Source organism: Bombina bombina, chromosome 2 (assembly GCF_027579735.1).
Source record: "Bombina bombina isolate aBomBom1 chromosome 2, aBomBom1.pri, whole genome shotgun sequence".
NCBI classification, from domain to species: domain Eukaryota; kingdom Metazoa; phylum Chordata; class Amphibia; order Anura; family Bombinatoridae; genus Bombina; species Bombina bombina.
Genome location: NC_069500.1, coordinates 953,553,063 through 953,579,579, shown reverse-complemented (window position 1 = coordinate 953,579,579; position 26,517 = coordinate 953,553,063). Strand labels below are relative to the sequence as shown.

The 26,517-nt window shown below is 40.5% G+C and overlaps 1 protein-coding gene across 1 annotated transcript in view; it reads right to left on the bottom strand.

Moving 5' to 3' along the window:
- Positions 1–26,517, bottom strand: part of SMARCAD1 (SWI/SNF-related, matrix-associated actin-dependent regulator of chromatin, subfamily a, containing DEAD/H box 1) — a 496,186-nt gene that overhangs the window by 440,309 nt on the left and 29,360 nt on the right. Inside the window, exon 2 of the mRNA XM_053700170.1 lies at positions 17,556–17,724. Within this exon, the coding sequence (XP_053556145.1) occupies positions 17,556–17,673 (118 nt within the window). The 5' untranslated portion in view covers positions 17,674–17,724. The remainder of the gene's footprint in view (positions 1–17,555; positions 17,725–26,517) is intronic.

Genomic DNA, 26,517 nt, shown 5'->3' with positions numbered 1-26,517 from the left:
CTTCAAACATACAGAACATAGGCTATCTGAAGGGTCAGACATGTTTGACAGACTTAGACAGAACTTCAATGCAATAAAAATTATTTTTGACAAAAATGTTACCTTGTCTTTAAATAATAAAAGTGCACACTTTATTACTGAAACATCAAAAAACCATCAAATAAACATCCGATTTTAATGACCAATTAACCCTTTAATGCCCAAACCGGAGCTAATAACAGCAGTTAACCGGTTAAAAACACTACAGTACAATGCCACAGCCTCTACTGTGGCTGTTACCTTCCTTAGGGATTATTTAAGTAGGAAATACGCCTCTCTGAAGTCCTTTCTGATGTCTCTCGACTCCCCACGTGAAGCTGCCTAGTCAAAACAACTGCGCAATTGAGGCGCGAAAATGAGGCCTCCTCCCTCTTCATTCCAGAGTGGAGGGGCCTTTCAGACTAGATTAGGTGTCCAAATAAGTGCCAGACGCAATATTAAACCCCATAAGTGTTTCAAAGTCTGAAAAAACACCTTATTTATACTCAAAACATGCTAAAAAGCAATCGATTAAGCCCACAATAGTGTCAACCAGCATAGAGCCCTTAATATAAGCCATCATTTTATACAGAGTCTGAGAAAAATGGCTTACCTATCCCTGAGGGGATTTCTGACAGTCTTCTAGCATTACTTGGTCTTGTTAGAAAAATGACTGATCATACCTGAAGCAGTTAAGCCTGCAAACTGTTCCCCTCCAACTGAAGTTCTCTTGTATTCAACAGTCCTGCGTGGGAACAGCAATGGATTTTAGTTACTGGTGCTAAAATCATATTCCTCTCAGCAGAAATCTTCATCACTTTCTGCTTCAGAGTAAATAGTACAAGCCGGCACTATTTTAAAATAACAAACTCTTGATAGAAGAAATAAAAAACTACAACACCACATACTCTTTACCACAGATGCTACTAGTTAGAGCGGCAAAGAGAATGACTGGCGGGGCGGAGCCTGAGGGGAGCTATATGGACAGCTCTGCTGTGTGCTCTCTTTGCCACTTCCTGTAGGGATTGAGAATATCCCACAAGTAAGGATGAAGCCGTGGACCGGATACACCAATGTAGGAGAAATAACGTGAATATCTGCATTGGTGTGAATCCAAAGGCTACTCCTGGAGTAGAGTTCGGATTCCTAGAATTTTGTCTTTTCTCCAAGAGGGCTTGCAGAAGGGTTTATCGGCAAGCTCCCTAAAGGGTCAAATATCTGCCTTGTCTATTTTGTTACATAAACGTCGGGCGGATGTAACAGACGTGCAATTGTTCTGTCAGGCCTTGGTCAGAATCAGGCATGTGTTTAAGCCGGTTACTCCTCCCTGGAGTCTTAATCTAGTTATTAATATCTAAGGAATGCATAGGCTCAAACGGAGCCTGTTGAAGAACTTTAAGTAATTATCTTGGAAGGTTTGGTTTCTGGTTGCTATTTCATCTGCTCATAGAGTTTCAGAGCTCTCGGCATTACAGTACGAGTCTCCTTACCTTATTTTTCAGTCGGATAAGGTAGTTTTGCGTACTAAGTTAGGATTTCTCCTTAAAGTGGTTTCAGATCTTAACATTAATCAGGAGATTGTTGTTCCTTCTTTGTGTCCTAACCCTTCTCAGAAGGAACGTCTGCTGCACAATCTGGATGTGGTGCGTGCATTGAAATTCTATTTACAGGCGACCAAGGATTTTTGTCAGTCTTCTGCTCTGTTTGTAGTTTTCTCTGGAAAACGTAAGGAGCAGAAAGCTACGGCTACTTCTCTTTCTTTGTGGCTGAAGAGTATCATTGACTTTGCTTATGAAACTGCTGGACAGCAGCCTCCTGAGAGAGTAACGGCTCATTCTACGAAGGCCGTTTCCTCTTCCTGGGCATTAAAAAATGAAGCTTCTGTGGAACAGATTTGCAAGGCTGCAACTTGGTCCTCTCTTCACACTTTTTCTAAATTCTATAAATTTGATACTTTTGGCTTGGCTGAGGCTTCTTTTGCGAGAAAGGTTCTTCAAGCAGTGGTGCCTTCCGTTTAGGTTCCCTGTCTTGTTCCTCCCTTATCATCTGTGTCCTCTAGCTTGGGTAGTGATTCCCAATAGTAATTAGATGATCCGTGGACTCACGTGTCAGTAGAAAGAAAACAAAATTTATGCTTACCTGTAAAATGTATTTCTTTCTTGACACGATGAGTCCACGGCCCGCCCTGTTTTCTTAAGGACAGGGTTTTTTGTTATAAACTTCAGACACCTCTGCAACAGATTAGGTTTACTCTTCAAAGGATATTAAAAGAATAATGCAATTTTGCTAAATCAATAAAACAGCTGTTAAAAAAAAAAAAAAAAAAAAAAAGGCATGCTCTAAACCAGGGGTCGCCAACCTTTCGGAACTCAGGGACCACTAAACTCACAATTTTGAATCCCGTGGACCACTAACATGATCTTTTTTAAAAAGGTACAAACCTCTATAATGTGTGTGTAATTTTAAATGTATATCCGAAACATTGCTGTTTTCTGTCTTCATGTCACTGTAAATAAAGACTACACCTTAATGAATTAGTGATGCTGACGTCTCTTTCTTGGATTTTGCTATATGTATATAAACACACACACACACACACACACACAACACACATGGGACAAGCTCACAAGCCCAAATGGGACAAGCTCAGGTTTTGTGGTGTTTTGTAATTTTCCCTATGGTTCTTGCACCCAGACCTGTCTGGGGTTAACTGCTTGTGGCTCTGGGGACAGCACAGCTTCCTGTGAGTGCCAGTGGCACCCAGGGCTGAGCATGTTGCAGGGTCATGGGATGTGTACCCGGTCCGGTATGAGAGTGCAGTTCCCTTCCGTGTTTTGTATATGTCTAGGGTGGTTACATATTCCTGTGCACCCTTCCCCTTGTTTTCAGTTTGTTTGGATTTGAAAGCTTGCATTGTGTGGCTGTTTTAGGGTCTCAGGTATTGGAAAGGACCTTGACGTGGTACCTGAGCTTGTCCCATTTGGCCAGATGCGGTGACTAATCTTTCCATTTTTGCTTTTAAATCTTAGCTGAGAGCTTGTAAGCGAGTGCTGGGTTTTCTCTGTGTGTTGTATTAATTTGTTTTGTAATTTTCCCTATGGTTCTTGCACCCAGACCTGTCTGGGGTTAACTGCTTGTGGCTCTGGGGACAGCACAGCTTCCTGTGAGTGCCAGTGGCACCCAGGGCTGAGCATGTTGCAGGGTCATGGGATGTGTACCCGGTCCGGTATGGTGTTTTGTATATGTGTATGTATGTATATATGTATATATATATATATATATATATATATATATATATATATATATATATATATATATATATATATATATATATATATATATATATATATATATATATATACACACACACACATACACGGAAGGGGACTGCACTCTCATACCGGATCAGGTACACATCCCATGACCCTGCAACATGCTCAGCCCTGGGTGCTCACCGCCACTCACAGGAAGCTGTGCTGTCCCCAGAGTCACAGACAGTTAACCCCAGTCAGGTCTGGGTGCAAGAACCATAGTGAAAATTACAAAACAAATTAATACAACACACAGAGAAAGTCCAGCACTCACTTACAAACTCTCAGCTAGGATTTAAAAGCAAAAATGGAAAGGTTAGTTACCGCATCTGGCCAAATGGGACAAGCCCAGTTATCAAGTCAAGGTCCTTTCCAATACCTGGGACCCTATGTTGCAGGGTCATGGGATGTGTACCCGGTTCGGTATGAGAGTGTAGCCCCCTTCCGTGTTTTGTATATGTCTAGGGTGATTACATAAGTCTGTGCACCCTTCCCTTGTTCCCAATTTGTTTGAATTTGAGAGCTTGCATTGTGTGGCTGTTTTAGGGTCGCAGGTATTGGAAAGGACCTTGACGTGGTACCTGGGCTTGTCCCATTTGGCCAGATGCGGTAACTAACCTTTCCATTTTTGCTTTTAAATCCTAGCTGAGAGCTTGCAAGCAAGTGCTGGACTTTCTCTGTGTGATTATATATATATATACACTTTTGTCTGAGAAAGGGGAGTGTGTCCCCAAAAATGTCACGCTTGATATATTAAATTTCACTTATTAAAAGACAAGAGAGTGCCTCCTTATGTTCTCTATATATTTACTTTCAAATGACAGATGAAGGGTGAGTGCCAACTTTTGAGCTAAAAACAGAGAGGCAGAAATTGTGAAAACAGAATGTTTAAAAGGACCACAAGACTTCCAAGTTACCACACCAGTTAGGAATTATTCAAAACTACTTATGATCATGGACAGATATTGGAGTCATAAATTAAGTATATCAGTATATATCAGAAAGCTCTCAATACGGATGTGAGCTAACCACAACTGATGTTACTGGCAATTACTATAATACTGGTGGGATATGGCTAATCTGCTGGATAGCAATTACTGGAATTCAGGTGGAATAAAATTTGAATGAAAAATAATTAATATTTAATAAAAAAAGATGAGGGGAGGAAAACAAACAGTGATATAAGTCCATCTGAAGGAATTATGAAAACTAAGACAGGTAAAGAGAAGAAAAAAAAAAAAAAAAAAATACATCTCTTATGTTTAAAGATTTTCTTTTTTTATATACTTTAATTCCACTATTTCAAGCCAAGACTATACCAACCTCTGCTGGCTTTAGAATGGAAGCATCTTCCTCTGAGCAGCGCACTGGGTGGGAGGAGTTAAAAATACAATCTAGCTACGCAAGTTGCACAGTTGCACAACGTGTGTAGGAAGATTGTAATTTAACTTCTCCTCCATCGGTTTTCACTGATGTCCAGCCAGGCACTGTAGGGAGTTATACTATCAGAGGAGATTAATTCCTGCTTGGTGTCAAGGACCACCAACATCTTCTCGTGGACCACCAGTGGTCCATGGACCACTGGTTGGCGACCGCTGCTCTAAACCATGAAAGTTTCATTTTGACTTTGTCCCTTTAAAATCTTTTGAGTTGCGACAGCCGTCAAAAGGTATATTCAAGCACTGCTTTTTGACCCAGGAAATTGACTTTTGTGGTAAAATAACCAAGGCTATTTCCAAGAACTCTCAAACTTTACTCTACTTATGGAAAGATATGTTTTTTTTCCTTTGCTAACCATACAAGTGGTAAGACTTTAACATGTACGTTATGTGAATATTTGTTCTGTTACAGTTATGACAATATGAGTTTAATGATAAAAATAATTTCAACTAAAGTGATTGTAAACGTATGCAATTGCATCAACCCCATATGTAATGTTTAAAAGAGGGGCACTTTCATTCATTAAAATAAACAGACACTTCATAATTAAACTAATTCACCTTTAGTGATCTTAAACATCGCCCCTTTCCTCCGCCCACATCTCATACTCTATTTTTGTCTTCAATGACGAATCCGGCTTCATCCAATCATTGCATGTCCACGAGCTGGATGCCAGAGGGGATACACAACGATTGGATGAAGCCAGAATCGTCATCGAAGACAAAAATAGAGTATGAGAAGCAGGTGAAGGAACAGAGCGATGTTTTAGATCACTAAAGTTGAATTATTTTAATAATGAAGTTTCTACGTTACATATAGTGTTGATGCAATCTCCTAAGTTTACAATCACTTTAATTTATCATGACCTCCAGAGTGGTTGGACTTAAAAAAGGGACAGGGCAAGGTCAGGGAATCCATGAAGTCAGGAAAGCAGAATAATAAAATAAATCAGGAACTGAGTAATTTGAATTAACTCTGTGTGGTAGATTCTGAAGCGGTCTGTGATACAGAGGCCAGGAAGGGCAATAGTAACTAGAGTCCTTCATAACTACTTTTTGTATAGCAGAATCTGCGGGTTTGTTTGTGAAGTGAATTTTTGCATTCTGGGGCGGGGGGGCACTGGGCTTTATTGTTAAAATGAAGAAACTGCAGCAGCTGTTCGTATCTATCCCTCTTCATAAACCCTGGGAAAAGAGGGGTAGCCAGGATGGAGTTCTGGTTCGAGTACAAACAAAAGCTGGGTTCCTATACAACGCCCTAAATTTTTTAATCTCAGATAGATCAGTGGGGTGGCAGGTATTGTTTCTGACATACTGACACTGTGGATTTTCTGACATATTGGCTGGCATATACATTTGTTTGAGCAACTATATTCTTAAACAGGTTTAAATAATTAATTTGCTCACAAACTGTAATATTGTTTGTGATGCCAATAGTTGTGGTAAATGGGGGATATTTCAGGGACAGTTAAATTTGGGGGCAGCCAATTTTGATCTGATGTTGCTGGACGCCTCATTTTAGTTGGGGGGAAGGGAGCACCATTGCTAGATGCGTCACTTAGGGGCTAAATATCTGATGCCTTAAGAGTTTGGATATCAGATAAAGCAGAAAGGGTTTTACTACCAGAATCTTGTGCAAGAATGGCCTAAGCCTCTTCTGCTCAATAGCGTGCCGCCATAAGAAATTATTTTTGGTATTTTTAGTCAACAAGAACAGTAAATCCCTCAACCAATTCCCACCACCTAATTCCATCAATTTTTATTTTTTTTATAAAACACAACACAGGGAAGGATCTTGGACAAAGAGTGGTGATTAGGTACATCAAGATAATAGATGGGATAAGAAAAGGGTTAAAATGCAAAATTAAAAAAAATAACACCCAAAACTACTAAAAGGTACTATTGTACTGATCACTGTAATAACACTGATCAGCAGTGAAAAGGTTAACACACTGTAGCACTGATCTGTTTTCCTCTCTCCCTCAGATACACATACACACACACACTGGTTACCGCCAATGGTTCCACTAATTGGCTGTTACATTGTTGATGACTGGATCCTGGGGGACTGCCCGAGTTGCTATGACATCCAACACTGAGCAAGCAAAGGTGGAGAAGGAAGCCCAACAGTAAGGACATCCCAAGCCTTCCTAACGGCGTTAAAGGGACAGTCAAGTCAAAAATAAATTTTCACAATTTAAATAGGGCATGTAATTTTATCACCAATTTAGCTTTGTTCTCTTGGTATTCTTAGTTGAAAGCTAAACCTAGGTAGGCTCATATGCTAAATTTCTTACACCTAGAAAGCCGCCGCTAATCTGAATGCATTTTGGCAGTTTTTCACCACTAGAGTTCATGTGTGTCAGATAACATTGAGCTCACGCACGTGAAGTTACCTAGAAATGAGCACTGAATGGCTAAAATGCAAGTCTGCCAAAAGAACTCAAATAATGGAGCAGTTTGCAGAGGCATAGATACAAGGTAATTACAGAGGTAAAACATTTATGATAATAACAGTGTTGGCTATGCAAAACTGGGGAATGGGTAATAAAGAGATTTTCTATCTTTGTAAAAAACTAAAATTCTGGTGTTGACTGTCCCTTTAAAGCCCAGCGCTCTTAGGACGGCATGGAACATCCTAATAGCATGAAGGGGGTTTAAGATTTGCAAAACCGTAGATTAACAGGACAGGATACTGTAAAATTGTTTTTACCTTAATGTGTTCCCAATGACTTGTAATATCAGCTGCAGAGTATAAACATGTACGAGAGTTTCTTTAGGATTATTTTTGTACATGAAATAGTTCCTTGAAACCACAATTAAAGTGAAGGTAAACTTTCAAGAATGAGTGCCCGGTTTTTAAAAATACTATTAAAAACAGGGGCATTTTCATTCATGAAAGTTTACATTCCACCCATTTTCTTAAAATAAATACTTACCTTTTCTTCTTGAAGCCGCTCCAGCGCTTCACCAGCCTGTCGCAAGCCTCTTCATACGTCAGCAATGACGATTCTGGCATCCTCCAAACACGGCTTCCACCCCCAGGGGAATCAATGCATGAGGCAACGCCGTGATTGGAGGAAGCCGGTTTCGTCATTGCTGGGTAAGTTACCCAGGAAGAAGCAGGCGGAGGCATCGTTTCAGAACGGTGATCCGGCGTTTCAGAAGAAAAAGGCAAGTATTTTTAAAATCCGGTGCAATGTCAATTTTCATGAATGAAAGTGCCCCTGTTTTTAATAGTTTTTTTAAAAAACCGGGCACTTTCACATGAAAATTGACATTCACTTTAAAATTGGGTAAGCTTGCAGGGAATTAAGATCTTTTTTTATCACTTTCTGTACACACACTTTTTTTTTTATATCGTCTGTCTGTATATCAAATCCAAATAACTAGAGAGAACAATTTTAAACATTGTATTACTTATCTCTCCTAACCCCCAAAGGGAGTGGGATTTCTTCTGCTGGCTACACAGCTTTTTCTATAGTCAATACTTAAAGGGACAGTCAAACCAACATGTTTATATTAAAGGGACAGTCTGGTCAAAAATAAAAACTCATGATTCAGGTAGGGTATTTTTAAACAACTTTCCATTTTGATTTGTTCTCTCTGTATTCTTAGTTGAAAAACGAAACCTTGGTAGGCTCATACAGTAATTTTTTAGCCCTCAAAAGCCGCCTCTTATCTGAATGCATTTTAACAGTTTTTCACAACTAGAGGGCATTAGTTTATGTGTGCCATATAGATAACATTGTGTTCATGCCCATGGAATTACCTAGGAGTCAGCACTGATTGGCAAAATTGCAAGTCTGTCAAAAGAACTAAAAACAGAATTTATGCTTACCTGATAAATGTCTCTTTTGTGATGTACCGAGTCCACGGATTCATCCTAACTTGTGGGATATTGTCCTTCCTGACAGGAAGTAGCAAAGAGAGCACCACAACAGAGCTGTCTATATAGCTCCCCCCTTAACTCAACCCCCCAGTCATTCAAACGAAGGCCAAGGAAGAAAAGGAGAAACTATAAAGGTGCAGAGGTGACTGAAGTTTACATAAAAAATACTATCTGTCTTGAATAGACAGGGCGGGCCGTGGACTCGGTACATCGCAAAAGAAAGAAATTTATCAGGTAAGCATAAATTCTGTTTTCTTTTGCAAGATGTACAGAGTCCACGGATTCATTGTAACTTGTGGGATACCAATACCAAAGCTTTAGGACACGGATGAAGGGAGGGACAAGACAGGAACCTAAACAGGAGGCACCACTGCCTGCAAAACCTCTCTCCCAAAAATAGCCTCAGAAGAAGCAAAAAGTATCAAATTTGTAAAATTTGGAAAAGGTATGAAGCGAAGACCAAGTCGCAGCCTTATAAATCTGTTCAACAGAAGCATCATTTTTAAAAGCCCATGTAGAAGCCACCGCTCTAGTGGAGTGAGCTGTAATTCTTTCAGGAGGCTGCTGTCCAGCAGTCTCATAAGCCAACCGGAAATAGATGTAGCCGGAGCCTTTTGACCTCTACGCTTTCCAGCATAGACAACAAAGAAGTTGATTGGCGAAAATCTTTGGTTGCCTGCAAATAAAACTTCAAGGCACGAACCACGTCCAAGTTGTGCAACAGACAGTCCTTCTTAGAAGAAGGATTAGGACACAGAGAAGGAACAACAATTTCCTGATTGATATTCCTGTTAGAAACAACCTTAGGGAAGAACCCAGGTTTGGTATGCAAAACCACCTTATCAGCATGGAAAACAAGATAAGGCGAGTTACATTGTAATGCAGATATTTCAGAAACTCTTCGAGCTGAAGAGATAGCAACTAGAAACAGAACTTTCCAAGATAGAAGCTTAATATCTATGGAATGCATGGGTTCAAACGGAACCCCCTGAAGAACTTTAAGAACTAAATTGAGACTCCATGGCGGAGCAACAGGTTTAAACACAGGCTTAATTCTAACTAAATAAATAAAAAGAGAGAAGCGCTCAACCTGGAAACGAACAATAGCATAAAAGCTTGTTCTATGGCTAGTTACCACCCAAGAAGCAAAACCCCAGACGTGGACCCGTTGCTCAGTGTTCCTAGAGGGATATGGCTGCACCTCACTGACGAGGCCCACAATAGGCCGAAACGTACGTCTGGGGTTTTGCCGTTTCTCTCGTTCAGAGAAGAATTGCCTGGTATTTCGGGGCTGGACTGTACTGTGAAGTCAGGATCAGACTGATATGCTTCAGGAAAGTTTTTCTCTGTGAAAGGCACATGTTGAGCAAAAAGAGGCTGCTTCTTGGGTGGTAACTAGCCATAGAACAAGCTATTATGCTATTGTTCGTTTCCAGGTTGAGCGCTTCTCTCTTTTTATTTATGCAAATTATGACATTTTGGGAAGTCTCCCTAAGTGTGATGCGGGAATCCAGACGTGGACCCGTTGCTCAGTGTGCCTAGAGGGATATGGCTGCACCTCACTGACGAGGCCCACAATAGGCCGAAACGTACGTCTGGGGTTTTGCTGTTTCTCTCGTTCAGTGAAGAATTGCCTGGTTGTGCACATGTTGAGCAAAAAGAGGCTGCTTCTTGGGTGGTAACTAGCCATAGAACAAGCTATTATGCTATTGTTCGTTTCCAGGTTGAGCGCTTCTCTCTTTTTATTTAATTAATTCTAACTAAACCTGACAAAAAGCCTGAACGTCTGGGACATCTGCCAGACGCTTGTGCAACAGAATAGACAAAGCAGATATCTGTCCCTTTAAGGAACTAGCAGACAATACTTTCTCCAATCCTTCTTGGAGAAAAGACAAAATCCTAGGAATCCTGATCTTACTCCATGAGTAGCCTTTGGATTCACACCAAAAAAGATATTTACGTCATATTATGATAGATCTTCCTGGTGACAGGCTTTCGAGCCTGAATCAAGGTATCTATGACAGACTCAGAGAAACCCCGCTTTGATAAAATCAAGCGTTCAATCTCCAAGCAGTCAGTTGCAGAGAAATTAGTGGCAGAGTCCATGGTGGCAGAGATGACATGTCCACCAGGTCTGCATACCAAGTCATGCATGGCCACGCAAGCGCTATCGAAATCACTGAAGCTCTCTCCTGTTTGATTCTGGCAATCAGACGCGGAAGAAGAGGGAATGGTGGAAATACATAAGCCAGGTTGAACGACCAGGGTACTGCTAGAGCATCTATCAGTACTGCCTGAGGATCCCTTGACCTGGATCCGTAACGAGGAAGTTTGGCGTTCTGACGAGACGCCGTCAGATCCAATTCTGGTGTTCCCCATAGCTGAACCAGTTGAGCAAACACCTCCGGATGGAGCTCCCACTCCCCCGGATGAAAAGTCTGACGACTTAGAAAATCTGCCTCCCAGTTCTCCACCCCTGGGATATAGATCGCTGATAGATGGCAAGAGTGAGTCTCTGCCCATCGGATTATCCTGGAAACTTCTATAAATCGCCAAGGAACTCCTTGTTCCCCCCTGATGATTGATATAAGCTACAGTCGTGATGTTGTCCGACTGAAACCTGATGAATCCGGCCGAAGCCAGCTGAGGCCACGCCTGAAGAGCATTGAATATCGCTCTTAATTCTAGAATATTTATAGGTAGGAGGGCCTCCTCCTGAGTCCACAAACCCTGTGCTTTCAGGCAATTCCAGACTGCACCCCAGTAGGCTGGCGTCAGTCACAATAACCCACGCTGGCCTGCGGAAACACATTCCCCTGGACATGTGATCCTGTGACAACCACCAAAGAAGAGAGTCTCTGGTCTCTTGATCCAGATTTATCTGAGGAGATAAATCTGCATAATCCCCATTCCACTGTTTGAGCATGCATAGTTGCAGTGGTCTGAGATGCAAGCGAGCAAACGGAACTATGTCCATTGCCGCTACCATAAGTCCGATTACCTCCATACACTGAGCCACTGACGGACGAGGAATGGAATGAAGAGCTCGGCAGGTGGTTAAAATCTTTGATTTCCTGACCTCCGTCAGAAATATTTTCATGTCCACCGAATCTATCAGAGTTCCCAGGAATGGAACTCTTGTGAGAGGAATAAGAGAACTCTTTTTCACGTTCACCTTCCACCCATGAGATCTGATAAAGGCCAACACTAAGTCCGTGTGAGACTTGGCAAGATGGAAAGTCAACGCTTGAAATAAGATGTCATCTAGATAAGGCGCCACTGCTATGCCCCTCGGCCTTAGGACCACCAGAAGGGACCCTAGCACCTTTGTGAAGATTCTTGGCGCCGTGGCCAACCCGAAGGGAAGAGCCACAAACTGGTAATGTCTGTCCAAAAAGGCAAACCTGAGGAACTGGTGATGATCTTTGTGGATAGGAATGTGTAGATACGCATCCTTTAGATCCACGGTAGTCATATATTGACCCTCCTGGATCATTGGTAAAATAGTCCGAATGGTCTCCATCTTGAAGGCTGGAACTCTTAGGAATTGGTTTAGGATCTTGAGATCTAGAATTGGTCTGATGGTTCCCTCTTTTTTTGGAACCACAAACAGATTGGAGTAGAAACCTTGCCCCTGTTCTGTTTTCGGAACTGGGCAGATCACTCCCATGGTAAAAAGGTCTTCTACACAGCGTAAGAACGCCTCTCTTTTTGTCTGGTTTAAGAGAAAGATGGAACCTCCCCCTTGGAGGAGAATCTTTGAAATCTAGGAGATACCCCTGGGTTACAATTTCTATGGCCCAGGAGTCCTGAACGTCTCTTGCCCAGGCCTGAGCAAAGAGAAAGTCTGCCCCCTACTTGATCCGGTCCCGGATCGGGGGCTACCCCTTCATGCTGTCTTAGTGGCAGCAGCAGGCTTTTTTGGCCTGTTTACCCTTGTTCCAAGCCTGGTTAGGTCTCCAGGTTAGCTTGGATTGAGCAAAGTTCCCCTCTTGCTTTGCAGCAGGGGAAGAGGAAGCGGGAACACCCTTGAAGTTTAGAAAGGAACGAAAATTATTTTGTTTGGTCCTTGTCTTATTTGACTTATCTTGAGGGAGGGCATGACCCTTCCCTCCAGTGATGTCTGAAATGATCTCTTTCAGTGCAGGCCCGAATAGGGTCTTACCTTTGAAAGGGATGGTCAAAAGCTTAGATTTAGAGGACACATCAGCTGACCAGGACTTAAGCCATAACGCTCTTCGCGCTAAAATTGCAAAACCTGAATTCTTTGCCGCTAACTTAGCAAGATGAAAAGCAGCGCCTGTAATAAAAGAATTAGCCAACTTAAGGGCCTTAATTCTGTCCAAAAAAAAAATCTAGTGGGGTCTCCATCTGAAGAGCCTCTTCTAGAGCCTCAAACCAAAAAGCAGCTGCAGTGGTTACCGGAACAATGCACGCTATAGGTTGAAGAAGAAAACCCTGATGAACAAAAATTTTCTTTAGGAGACCCTCTAACTTTTTATCCATAGGATCAATGAAAGCACAACTGTCTTCAATAGGTATAGCTGTACGCTTAGCCAGAGTAGCAATAGCTCCCTCCACCTTAGGAGCCGTCTGCCATGAGTCCTTTATGATGTCAGAAATGGGGAACATTTTCTTAAAAACAGGAGGGGGAGCGAATGGAATACCTGGTCTATCCCACTCCTTAGTAACAATGTCCGAAATCCTCTTAGGGACCGGAAAAAAATCAGTGTAAACAGGAACCTCTAAATATTTGTCCATTTTACACAATTTCTCTGGAACGACAATAGGGTCACAATCATCCAGAGTAGCTAAAACCTCCCTGAGCAATAAACGGAGGTGCTCTAGCTTAAATTTAAATGCCGTCATATCTGAATCTGTCTGAGGGAACATCTTTCCTGAATCAGAAATCTCTCCCTCAGACAGCAAATCCCTCATCCCTACCTCAGAACATTGTGAGGGAATATCGGATACGGCTACTAAAGCGTCAGAAGGCTCAGCATTTGTTCTTAACCCAGAGCTACTGCGCTTCCCTTGCAACCCTGGCAGTTTAGATAAAACCTCTGTGAGGGTAGTATTCATAACTGAAGCCATATCTTGCAAGGTGAAAGAATTAGACGCACTAGAAGTACTTGGCGTCGCTTGTGCGGGAGTAACTGGTTGTGAAACTTGGGGAGAACTAGATGGCGAAACCTGATTTACTTCTGTCTGAGAACCATTTAATGCCAAATTCTTATAAGTCAAAATATGCTGTTTGCAATTTATAGACATATCAGTAAAATTGGGACACATTCTTAGAGGGGGTTCCACAATGGCTTCTAAACAAATTGAACAATGAGTTTCCTCAGTGTCAGACATGTTTAACGGGCTAGTAATGAAGCAAGCAAGCTTGGAAAACACTTTATTTAATGAAAAAAAACACAATTTGCAAAAACAGTACTGTTCCTTTAAGAGAAAAAAAAGGCATACACAAACTGCAAAACAGGTTAAAATTGCTTCAAAAATTCCGAAATGTTAACAGTGTACCCACTAAGCTATAGAAGGATTGCACCACAAGTAAAAAAGCAATAGACCCCCAAATGAAAAAACCGGATTGATAATTGTCTAAAACCGGTTAAAACCCCCTAAAGCACCTTGACACAGCTCTGCTGTGGCCCTACCTACCCTTAGGAAGCAATAATATGGGGTTTAAAGCTTCAATTAGTCCCTCAGAAGAAGTTGCTTGCTGCTTGTAAATGTAGGCCCAACCCACCTCACTCGATGTTGCTGGGGCCTACACAAAACTAACAAACCCTGCCTGAAAGCCATGTGGGTTATAAACAACCCCAAAGAACCCTCAAGCAAATGTCCCATAAAACAGAAAATGTTACTCCCAGACACAAAAATGTTTGTCCCAAATTCACATAACAAACTGAGTGCCCACAAAAAATTAACCCTTTATGCAAGCTAGTAAAAACCTCTGATAACACTAGGATTACTGCTTACCCTTCCCCTAATGGGGACACTGTCAGCCTTTCGTACACCTCAGCTCATGTGGGAACAGCAGTGGACCTTAGTTACAAATGCTAAGATCATCCTCCTCCAGGCAAAAATCTTCATCTATGTCCTGCCTGAGAGTAAATAGTACAACACCGGTACCATTTAAAATAAACTCTTGATTGAAGATAAAATAAAAACTAACAGTTTAACACCTCTTCTCTTTACCCTTCCTGCTTAGAGCCAGCAAAGAGAATGACTGGGGGTGGAGTTAAGGGGGGAGCTATATAGACGGCTCTGCTGTGGTGCTCTCTTTGCTACTTCCCGTTAGGAAGGACAATATCCCACAAGTTAGGATGAATCCGTGGACTCGGTACATCTTGCAAAAGAAATAAAGAGCCTGTCAGAATAGGTTTAGATACAAGGTAATCACACAGGTATAAAAATTATTAATATAACTGTTGGTTATGCAAAACTTCGGAATGGGTATCTTTTTAAACAATAACAATTCTGGTGTGGACTGTTCCTTTAATATACTTTTTATCTCTGTGATTACCTTGTATCTAAGCCTCTGCAGACTGCCCCCTTATGTCAGTTCTTTTGACTTGCATTTTAGCCAATCAGTGCTGACTCATAAATAACTCCCTGGAAATGAGCACAATGTTATCTATATGGCACAAGTGAACTAGCGCTGTCTACGCTTATAAAATTTGCTTTTTTGTGCAGCCTATTGTTAAAAGTATGGAAATTGAGGATCCTTTGCCTGCTATTGCCCAAGGAGAATCTGATGAGACTTTAAAGTGAATGTAAATTGTAATGAATAAGTGCCCGGTTTTTATAAATGCTATTAAAAAACAGGGGCACTTTCATTTATTAAAATTTACATTGAAGAGTTTTTTGTATTTGTAAAAATACCTACCATTTCTTTTAGGAAAACTAGACCGGCGATCCTCCGCCCACTTCTCCTGCTGTACTTAGCATATCGATGATAAATCCGACTTCCTCCAATCGTTGCGTGGCCTCACGAGCTGGACGCAATGGTTAGAGGAAGCAGGCTTCGTCATTGCGGTGTTAAGTACAGCAGGAGCTGCGGGCTGAGGATCACCGGTCTTGTTTTCCTAAAGAAAAAAAAAAAAGGCAATTATTTAAAAAAAAAAAAAAAAATGCTGCAATGTAAATTTTAATGAACGAAAGTGCCCCTGTTTTAATAGTATTTTTAAAAAACAGGCACTTATACCTTTAAAGTGAATGTAAATTTTAATTAATGGATTTATCAACGTTATGGCCTCTGCTGCAAATTATCAGCTTCCAAGGTTCTTCAGTCACAGCCCAACACCTCTGGCATTGGGGTATGCACTAATTCAGGAGTCGTTCAGTCTCATTTATGTTTACCCTCCGACTCCAAGTCTTCTAAAAAGGATTCTACAAGAATCAGCAACGTTCATTGTAATTTTTCGTTTTTGGCCTTGGTTTCCGAAGGTTTACAGACTAGCAGTTCACCCCCCATGTAATCTACCAGTCTCTTGGAACATGTTGAGCCTAGGCCCATTGTTCATCCGGATCCACAAATGTCTAAAGGTTGGCAGCATGGTTGCTGAGGTCTCCAGACTTAACAGTTAAATATTTAAGCACCTGTTATCCAGACCCTGCTTCATGCCAGGAAGGGATCAACTTCTAAGACCTATTATAGAATTTGGGACACATTTTCTTCATGGGTGAATATACACGAGATCTCAACAGCAACTTTTCTTCAAGGTCTGAGTGCTAGAACCCTTAAAGTTCAGGTGTCAATGTCTGCTATTTCAAGAGTCAAGTGGGCTCAAGATCCCTTGATGATCCAGTTTATTTTTTCTTTCAAGCTTTGGCACATATCTGTCCTTCTGTCAGATCATCTATACTATATCGGGATCTTCCTCTTTTTTGGATTCACAATTTGAACCTTTACGTGAAGTTTCCATGTTTCTTACTCTGAAAACTTTCTGGTGGCCATTACTTCTTTGCAGCGGGTGTCTGAACTACAGGTTATGTCAGTAAGAGACATTTGTGTTTCATCAGGATAAGGTTATTCTCCGAACAGTTCCTGGGTTTCTTCCTAAAGTGGCGTCCGATTTCCATAAGAATCAATACACAGTGCTTTCTTCATGACAGCAGGATTTTCATGGAAATCCATTGTATCATTTAGATATAGTCAGATGTCTTCACATTTACGTGAAAAGAATATATATATATATATATATATATATATATATATATATATATATATATATATATATATATATATATATATATATACACACACACATTCATTCAAGGTCAAGCTCCTTCAAGTACTACTACTACCTCTTTGGATCGTTCAAGAGTTTACTAACAAAAAGGGAAACAGGTACCAGATGGCTTTTAAGGCACATTCTACTAGGGCAGTTTCAACTTATTGGATAATACTCAACAGGCTCCCTTCCCTTTTCCTGGTCCACCTACTTGGCTGGACATCACTAGGAGGAAGGGGTGGTGTGTCTGTGTTACCTTTTATTAGGTAACTAGGGGAGTGGAAGGCTCTGTTCACACCCCTCCGGAGAGGGGGGGTCTCACTGGTAAATATAGAAATTGCCTATATTTTGGCAATGATTTCCAGGTTTTTTTACGGTTACATGATATAAGGGGTGCAGGAGGATATTTTCAGCTAAATCTAAATAAGGACTTTAAGATGACTAAGATGTAGACTGACCATTTTAGTAATTTGAGCTATGTGCTTTGTTTCACTCTCAATATCCCAGCACAAATTAAACTAAAACAAATGAAATACTTGTGCTTCCAGAATCTTAGTTGTAACAGCTAATTTATAATTTGTTGCTGCTGTTATTATTATGAAACACAACAACAAAACACATAGTGAATAAGCATTGCTTCAAAATCACCAACCTGTTTTGTCCTCCCCCAGTGGAGTACTAGGTCGACTTGACCCACAAGAGGATGAGGAGGGGCTTCCCTTCATGTTCTTCTTGTCATATCGAAAGCGTTCAAGGTTAAACGAGCTCATTGCACAGTATCTTTTCAACAGAATTCACTATCAATCTTGAATTGTTTTGCTCTGATAAGAACAAAAATATAGATGTTAGATACATTTCTATTATGATGGGGGAACAAGGCAGCAGGGTTTCAAATAATTAGAATATAAAAACTTTATTTATAAAAATAAATATTTATTTATTAATTTATTTAATTATATTATATTGTTTATATATTATATTGTTTAATTGAATACATTCACGTTTTAGGGACTCAGCAGGTTACGTGGGCTCTAATATGTTCTATGCAGGCAATATAGCAATAAAACCCTTTAATTGTGTGTTTAAAGGGGTTAAAATACAGTTAAAGTCAACTCCAGAGTAGAAATGCACTACTGGCAGCTAGATCAACACATCCAGTGAGCCAATGACAAGAGACAACCAGCTAGCTCCCAGAAGTGCATTGCTGCTCCTGTTAAGTTTATCAGCAAAGGATAACAAGGGAAGAAAGTAAATTTGCAAATACACAGGTAGCCCTCAGTTTACGCCGGGGTTAGGTTCCAGAAGGAATGGTTGTAAATCGAAATTGTTGTAAATTGAAACCCAGTTTATAATGTAAGTCAATGGGAAGTGAGGGAGATAGGTTCCAGGCCCCTCTCAAAATTGTCATAAGTAACACTTAAAGGGACAGTATACTGTAAAATAGTTTTTCCCTTAATGTGTTTACAATTGCTTTTTTTACCAACTGCAGAGTAAAAAATGTATGAAAATTAGCTTTTTAAGGTTTATTTCTGTATATTAAAGCTCTGATTTTGTGTTTTGAAGCCACAGCCTAATAAAATAGGTTGAGCTTGTAGGTATAATCAGATTTCATTACTGCATCACATTGTGCACATATACCTGCTTCTTTATCTTATATCTGTCCTTAAAACAATCACCAATACTTTGAGAGAACAATGGAGAATCAACATTTTATTACCTTATCTCTGCTTTATCACACTGGGAGTGTAATTTCTTCTGCTGGCTGTGTTTACAAAGCTTATCTATAGCTGGTACGCGCGGCCACAAACTTTCAGAATAGGTGGGGATACCACATGCTAAATTAATAATTTCAAATGCCAATATAAGCGTAAAGGAGCTACTTGTAAACAATTTAATACACTCCAGCAGGTAAAGTGGATCATTGTGAACAAATTAAAGGGGAGAACATTTTTGAGTAAACTGTCCCTTTAATACATTATTTTTAAAGCTTTGAAATTAAGACTTTAAATACTAGACAGCATTATAAACCTAATAAAATAATCACACAACACAAAATATATAATTAAACTAAGTTAAATGAACAAAAACATTTGCTAAACCGCATTATAAACCTAATAAAATAATCACACAAAACAGACTTCACTTGCATTTTTCTGCAAACTGTTTTTTTCTATGCATTCCAATCTGGACTGAGTTATAAACAGGAAGATCTTGTTCCTTTGAAATCTGCTCGATAGCTCAGGTCTGGTTAAACTGATTAATTTCAGCTTGCTTGGGTTTGCTGCAACACAAGTGGACAGCTCCACCTACTGGCTATTTTAATAAATGCACTGCTTCTCAATAGCAGTCACATGACTGGAAAAAAAGGTTGTTATTCTGAAACGGTGTAAATTGAACCGTTGTAAAACGAGGGCCACCTGTAGAAGTAAATTAAAAAGTCTATTAAAAGAAGTTTAATTTTTACTTTAACTGCTTTGAAATCATGACTGATTGGGAGGGTGTTAGTTGAATGGAATGTATCTACAATGGAGAACAAAAAACAAAACAAAAAAAAAAACAGAATTTATGCTTACCTGATAAATTACTTTCTCCAACGGTGTGTCCGGTCCACGGCGTCATCCTTACTTGTGGGATATTCTCTTCCCCAACAGGAAATGGCAAAGAGTCCCAGCAAAGCTGGCCATATAGTCCCTCCTAGGCTCCGCCCACCCCAGTCATTCGACCGACAGACAGGAGGAAATATATATAGGAGAAACCATATGGTACCGTGGTGACTGTAGTTAGAGAAAATAATTCATCAGACCTGATTAAAAAACCAGGGCGGGCCGTGGACCGGACACACCGTTGGAGAAAGTAATTTATCAGGTAAGCATAAATTCTGTTTTCTCCAACATTGGTGTGTCCGGTCCACGGCGTCATCCTTATTTGTGGGAACCAATACCAAAGCTTTAGGACACGGATGAAGGGAGGGAGCAAATCAGGTTACCTAAACGGAAGGCACCACGGCTTGCAAAACCTTTCTCCCAAAAATAGCCTCCGAAGAAGCAAAAGTATCAAATTTGTAAAATTTGGCAAAAGTGTGCAGTGAAGACCAAGTCACTGCCTTACATATCTGGTCAACAGAAGCCTCGTTCTTGAAGGCCCATGTGGAAGACACAGCCCTAGTGGAGTGAGCTGTGATTCTTTCAGGAGGCTGCCGTCCGGCAGTCTCATAAGCCAATCGGATGATGCTTTTAAGCCAAAAGGAAAGAGAGGTAGAAGTCGCTTTTTGACCTCTCCTTTTACCAGAATAAACAACAAACAAGGAAGATGTTTGTCTGAAATCTTTTGTAGCCTCCAAATAGAATTTTAGAGCACGGACTACGTCCAAATTGTGTAACAAACGTTCCCTCTTTGAAACTGGATTTGGACACAAAGAAGGTACAACTATCTCCTGGTTAATATTTTTGTTAGAAACAACCTTAGGAAGAAAACCAGGCTTAGTACGCAAAACCACCTTATCTGCATGGAACACCAGATAGGGCGGAGAACACTGCAGAGCAGATAACTCTGAAACTCTTCTAGCAGAAGAAATTGCAACCAAAAACAAAACTTTCCAAGATAGTAACTTAATATCTATGGAATGTAAAGGTTCAAACGGAACCCCTTGAAGAACTGAAAGAACTAGATTTAGACTCCAGGGGGGAGTCAAAGGTCTGTAAACAGGCTTGATCCTAACCAGAGCCTGAACAAATGCTTGAACATCTGGCACAGCTGCCAGTCTTTTGTGTAGTAAGACAGATAAAGCAGAGATCTGTCCCTTTAGAGAACTTGCAGATAATCCTTTCTCCAAACCTTCTTGTAGAAAGGAGAGAATCTTAGGAATTTTTATCTTATTCCATGGGAATCCTTTGGATTCACACCAACAGATATATCTTTTCCATATTTTATGGTAAATCTTTCTAGTTACCGGTTTTCTGGCCTGGACCAGAGTATCTATCACAGAATCTGAAAACCCACGCTTCGATAGAATCAAGCGTTCATCTCCAAGCCGTCAGCTGGAGGGAGATCAGATTTGGATGTTCGAATGGACCCTGAACAAGAAGGTCCTGTCTCAAAGGTAGCTTCCATGGTGGAGCCGATGACATTCACCAGGTCTGCATACCAAGTCCTGCGTGGCCACGCAGGAGCTATCAAGATCACCGAGGCCCTCTCCTGATTGATCCTGGCTACCAGCCTGGGAATGAGAGGAAACGGTGGAAATACATAAGCTAGGTTGAAGGTCCAAGGTGCTACTAGTGCATCTACTAGAGTCGCCTTGGGATCCCTGGATCTGGACCCGTAGCAAGGAACCTTGAAGTTCTGACGAGACGCCATCAGATCCATGTCTGGAATGCCCCATAATTGAGTTATTTGGGCAAAGATCTCCGGATGGAGTTCCCACTCCCCCGGATGGAATGTCTGACGACTCAGAAAAACATAATTTATGTAAGAACTTACCTGATAAATTCATTTCTTTCATATTAACAAGAGTCCATGAGCTAGTGACGTATGGGATATACATTCCTACCAGGAGGGGCAAAGTTTCCCAAACCTTAAAATGCCTATAAATACACCCCTCACCACACCCACAAATCAGTTTAACGAATAGCCAAGAAGTGGGGTGATAAGAAAAAAAGTGCGAAGCATATAAAATAAGGAATTGGAATAATTGTGCTTTATACAAAAAAAATCATAACCACCACAAAAAAGGGTGGGCCTCATGGACTCTTGTTAATATGAAAGAAATGAATTTATCAGGTAAGTTCTTACATAAATTATGTTTTCTTTCATGTAATTAACAAGAGTCCATGAGCTAGTGACGTATGGGATAATGACTACCCAAGATGTGGATCTTTCCACACAAGAGTCACTAGAGAGGGAGGGATAAAATAAAGACAGCCAATTCCTGCTGAAAATAATCCACACCCAAAATAAAGTTTAACGAAAAACATAAGCAGAAGATTCAAACTGAAACCGCTGCCTGAAGAACTTTTCTACCAAAAACTGCTTCAGAAGAAGAAAATACATCAAAATGGTAGAATTTAGTAAAAGTATGCAAAGAGGACCAAGTTGCTGCTTTGCAGATCTGGTCAACCGAAGCTTCATTCCTAAACGCCCAGGAAGTAGATACTGACCTAGTAGAATGAGCTGTAATTCTCTGAGGCGGAATTTTACCCGACTCAACATAGGCAAGATGAATTAAAGATTTCAACCAAGATGCCAAAGAAATGGCAGAAGCTTTCTGGCCTTTCCTAGAACCGGAAAAGATAACAAATAGACTAGAAGTCTTACGGAAAGATTTCGTAGCTTCAACATAATATTTCAAAGCTCTAACAACATCCAAAGAATGCAACGATTTCTCCTTAGAATTCTTAGGATTAGGACATAATGAAGGAACCACAATTTCTCTACTAATGTTGTTGGAATTCACAACTTTAGGTAAAAATTCAAAAGAAGTTCGCAACACCGCCTTATCCTGATGAAAAATCAGAAAAGGATACTCACAAGAAAGAGCAGATAATTCAGAAACTCTTCTAGCAGAAGAGATGGCCAAAAGGAACAAAACTTTCCAAGAAAGTAATTTAATGTCCAATGAATGCATAGGTTCAAACGGAGGAGCTTGAAGAGCTCCCAGAACCAAATTCAAACTCCAAGGAGGAGAAATTGACTTAATGACAGGTTTTATACGAACCAAAGCTTGTACAAAACAATGAATATCAGGAAGAATAGCAATCTTTCTGTGAAAAAGAACAGAAAGAGCGGAGATTTGTCCTTTCAAAGAACTTGCGGACAAACCCTTATCTAAACCAACCTGAAGAAACTGTAAAATTCTCGGTATTCTAAAAGAATGCCAAGAAAAATGATGAGAAAGACACCAAGAAATATAAGTCTTCCAGACTCTATAATATATCTCTCGAGATACAGATTTACGAGCCTGTAACATAGTATTAATCACGGAGTCAGAGAAACCTCTTTGACCAAGAATCAAGCGTTCAATCTCCATACCTTTAAATTTAAGGATTTCAGATCCGGATGGAAAAAAGGACCTTGCGACAGAAGGTCTGGTCTTAACGGAAGAGTCCATGGTTGGCAAGATGCCATCCGGACAAGATCCGCATACCAAAACCTGTGAGGCCATGCCGGAGCTATTAGCAGAACAAACGAGCATTCCCTCAGAATCTTGGAGATTACTCTTGGAAGAAGAACTAGAGGCGGAAAGATATAGGCAGGATGATACTTCCAAGGAAGTGATAATGCATCCACTGCCTCCGCCTGAGGATCCCGGGATCTGGACAGATACCTGGGAAGTTTCTTGTTTAGATGAGAGGCCATCAGATCTATCTCTGGGAGCCCCCACATTTGAACAATCTGAAGAAATACCTCTGGGTGAAGAGACCATTCGCCCGGATGCAACGTTTGGCGACTGAGATAATCCGCTTCCCAATTGTCTACACCTGGGATATGAACCGCAGAGATTAGACAGGAGCTGGATTCCGCCCAAACCAAAATTCGAGATACTTCTTTCATAGCCAGAGGACTGTGAGTCCCTCCTTGATGATTGATGTATGCCACAGTTGTGACATTGTCTGTCTGAAAACAAATGAACGATTCTCTCTTCAGAAGAGGCCAAAACTGAAGAGCTCTGAAAATTGCACGGAGTTCCAAAATATTGATCGGTAATCTCACCTCCTGAGATTCCCAAACTCCTTGTGCCGTCAGAGATCCCCACACAGCTCCCCAACCTGTGAGACTTGCATCTGTTGAAATTACAGTCCAGGTCGGAAGAACAAAAGAAGCCCCCTGAATTAAACGATGGTGATCTGTCCACCACGTTAGAGAGTGTCGAACAATCGGTTTTAAAGATATTAATTGATATATCTTCGTGTAATCCCTGCACCATTGGTTCAGCATACAGAGCTGAAGAGGTCGCATGTGAAAACGAGCAAAGGGGATCGCGTCCGATGCAGCAGTCATAAGACCTAGAATTTCCATGCATAAGGCTACCGAAGGGAATGATTGAGACTGAAGGTTTCGACAAGCTGTAATCAATTTTAGACGTCTCTTGTCTGTTAAAGACAGAGTCATGGACACTGAATCTATCTGGAAACCCAGAAAGGTTACCCTTGTTTGAGGAATCAAAGAACTTTTTGGTAAATTGATCCTCCAACCATGATCTTGAAGAAACAACACAAGTCGATTCGTATGAGACTCTGCTAAATGTAAAGACTGAGCAAGTACCAAGATATCGTCCAAATAAGGAAATACCACAATACCCTGTTCTCTGATTACAGACAGAAGGGCACCGAGAATCTTTGTGAAAATTCTTGGAGCTGTAGCAAGGCCAAACGGTAGAGCCACAAATTGGTAATGCTTGTCTAGAAAAGAGAATCTCAGGAACTGATAATGATCTGGATGAATCGGAATATGCAGATATGCATCCTGTAAATCTATTGTGGACATATAATTCCCTTGCTGAACAAAAGGCAATATAGTCCTTACAGTTACCATCTTGAACGTTGGTATCCTTACATAACGATTCAATAATTTTAGATCCAGAACTGGTCTGAAGGAATTCTCCTTCTTTGGTACAATGAAGAGATTTGAATAAAACCCCATCCCCTGTTCCGGAACTGGAACTGGCATAATTACTCCAGCCAACTCTAGATCTGAAACACAATTCAGAAATGCTTGAGCTTTCACTGGATTTACTGGGACACGGGAAAGAAAAAATCTCTTTGCAGGAGGTCTCATCTTGAAACCAATTCTGTACCCTTCTGAAACAATGTTCTGAAGCCAAAGATTGTGAACAGAATTGATCCAAATTTCTTTGAAAAAACGTAACCTGCCCCCTACCAGCTGAACTGGAATGAGGGCCGTACCTTCATGTGAACTTAGAAGCAGGCTTTGCCTTTCTAGCAGGCTTGGATTTATTCCAGACTGGAGATGGTTTCCAAACTGAAACTGCTCCTGAGGACGAAGGATCAGGCTTTTGTTCTTTGTTGAAACGAAAGGAACGAAAACGATTGTTAGCCCTGTTTTTACCTTTAGATTTTTTATCCTGTGGTAAAAAAGTTCCTTTCCCACCAGTAACAGTTGAAATAATAGAATCCAACTGAGAACCAAATAATTTGTTTCCCTGGAAAGAAATGGAAAGTAGAGTTGATTTAGAAGCCATATCAGCATTCCAAGTCTTAAGCCATAAAGCTCTTCTGGCTAAGATAGCCAGAGACATAAACCTAACATCAACTCTAATAATATCAAAAATGGCATCACAGATAAAATTATTAGCATGCTGGAGAAGAATAATAATATCATGAGAATCACGATTTGTTACTTGTTGCGCTAGAGTTTCCAACCAAAAAGTTGAAGCTGCAGCAACATCAGCCAATGATATAGCAGGTCTAAGAAGAAGATTACCTGAACACAGATAAGCTTTTCTTAGAAAAGATTCAATTTTTCTATCTAAAGGATCCTTAAACGAGGTACCATCTGACGTAGGAATGGTAGTACGTTTAGCAAGGGTAGAAATAGCCCCATCAACTTTAGGGATTTTGTCCCAAAATTCTAACCTGTCAGGCGGAACAGGATATAATTGCTTAAAACGTTTAGAAGGAGTAAATGAATTACCCAATTTATCCCATTCTTTGGAAATTACTGCAGAAATAGCATTAGGAACAGGAAAAACTTCTGGAATAACCGCAGGAGCTTTAAAAACCTTATCTAAACGTATAGAATTAGTATCAAGAGGACTAGAATCCTCTATTTCTAAAGCAATTAGTACTTCTTTAAGTAAAGAGCGAATAAATTCCATCTTAAATAAATATGAAGATTTATCAGCATCAATCTCTGAGATAGAATCCTCTGAACCAGAAGAGTCCAAAGAATCAGAATGATGGTGTTCATTTAAAAATTCATCTGTAGAGAGAGAAGATTTAAAAGACTTTTTACGTTTACTAGAAGGAGAAATAACAGACAAAGCCTTCTTTATGGATTCAGAAACAAAATCTCTTATGTTATCAGGAACATTCTGCACCTTAGATGTTGAGGGAACTGCAACAGGCAATGGTACATTACTAAAGGAAATATTATCTGCTTTAACAAGTTTGTCATGACAATTATTACAAACAACAGCTGGAGGAATAGCTACCAAAAGTTTACAGCAGATACACTTAGCTTTGGTAGATCCAGCAGGCAGTGATTTTCCTGTAGTATCTTCTGGCTCAGATGCAACGTGAGACATCTTGCAATATGTAAGAGAAAAAACAACATATAAAGCAAAATAGATCAAATTCCTTATAAGACAGTTTCAGGAATGGGAAAGAATGCCAAATATCAAGCTTCTAGCAACCAGAAGCAAATGAAAAATGAGACTGAAATAATGGAGACAAAAGCGACGCCCATATTTTTTAGCGCCAAATAAGACGCCCACATTATTTGGCGCCTAAATGCTTTTGGCGCCAAAAATGACGCCACATCCGGAACGCCGACATTTTTGGCGCAAAATAACGTCAAAAAATGACGCAACTTCCGGCGACACGTATGACGCCGGAAACGGAAAAGAATTTTTGCGCCAAAAAAGTCCGCGCCAAGAA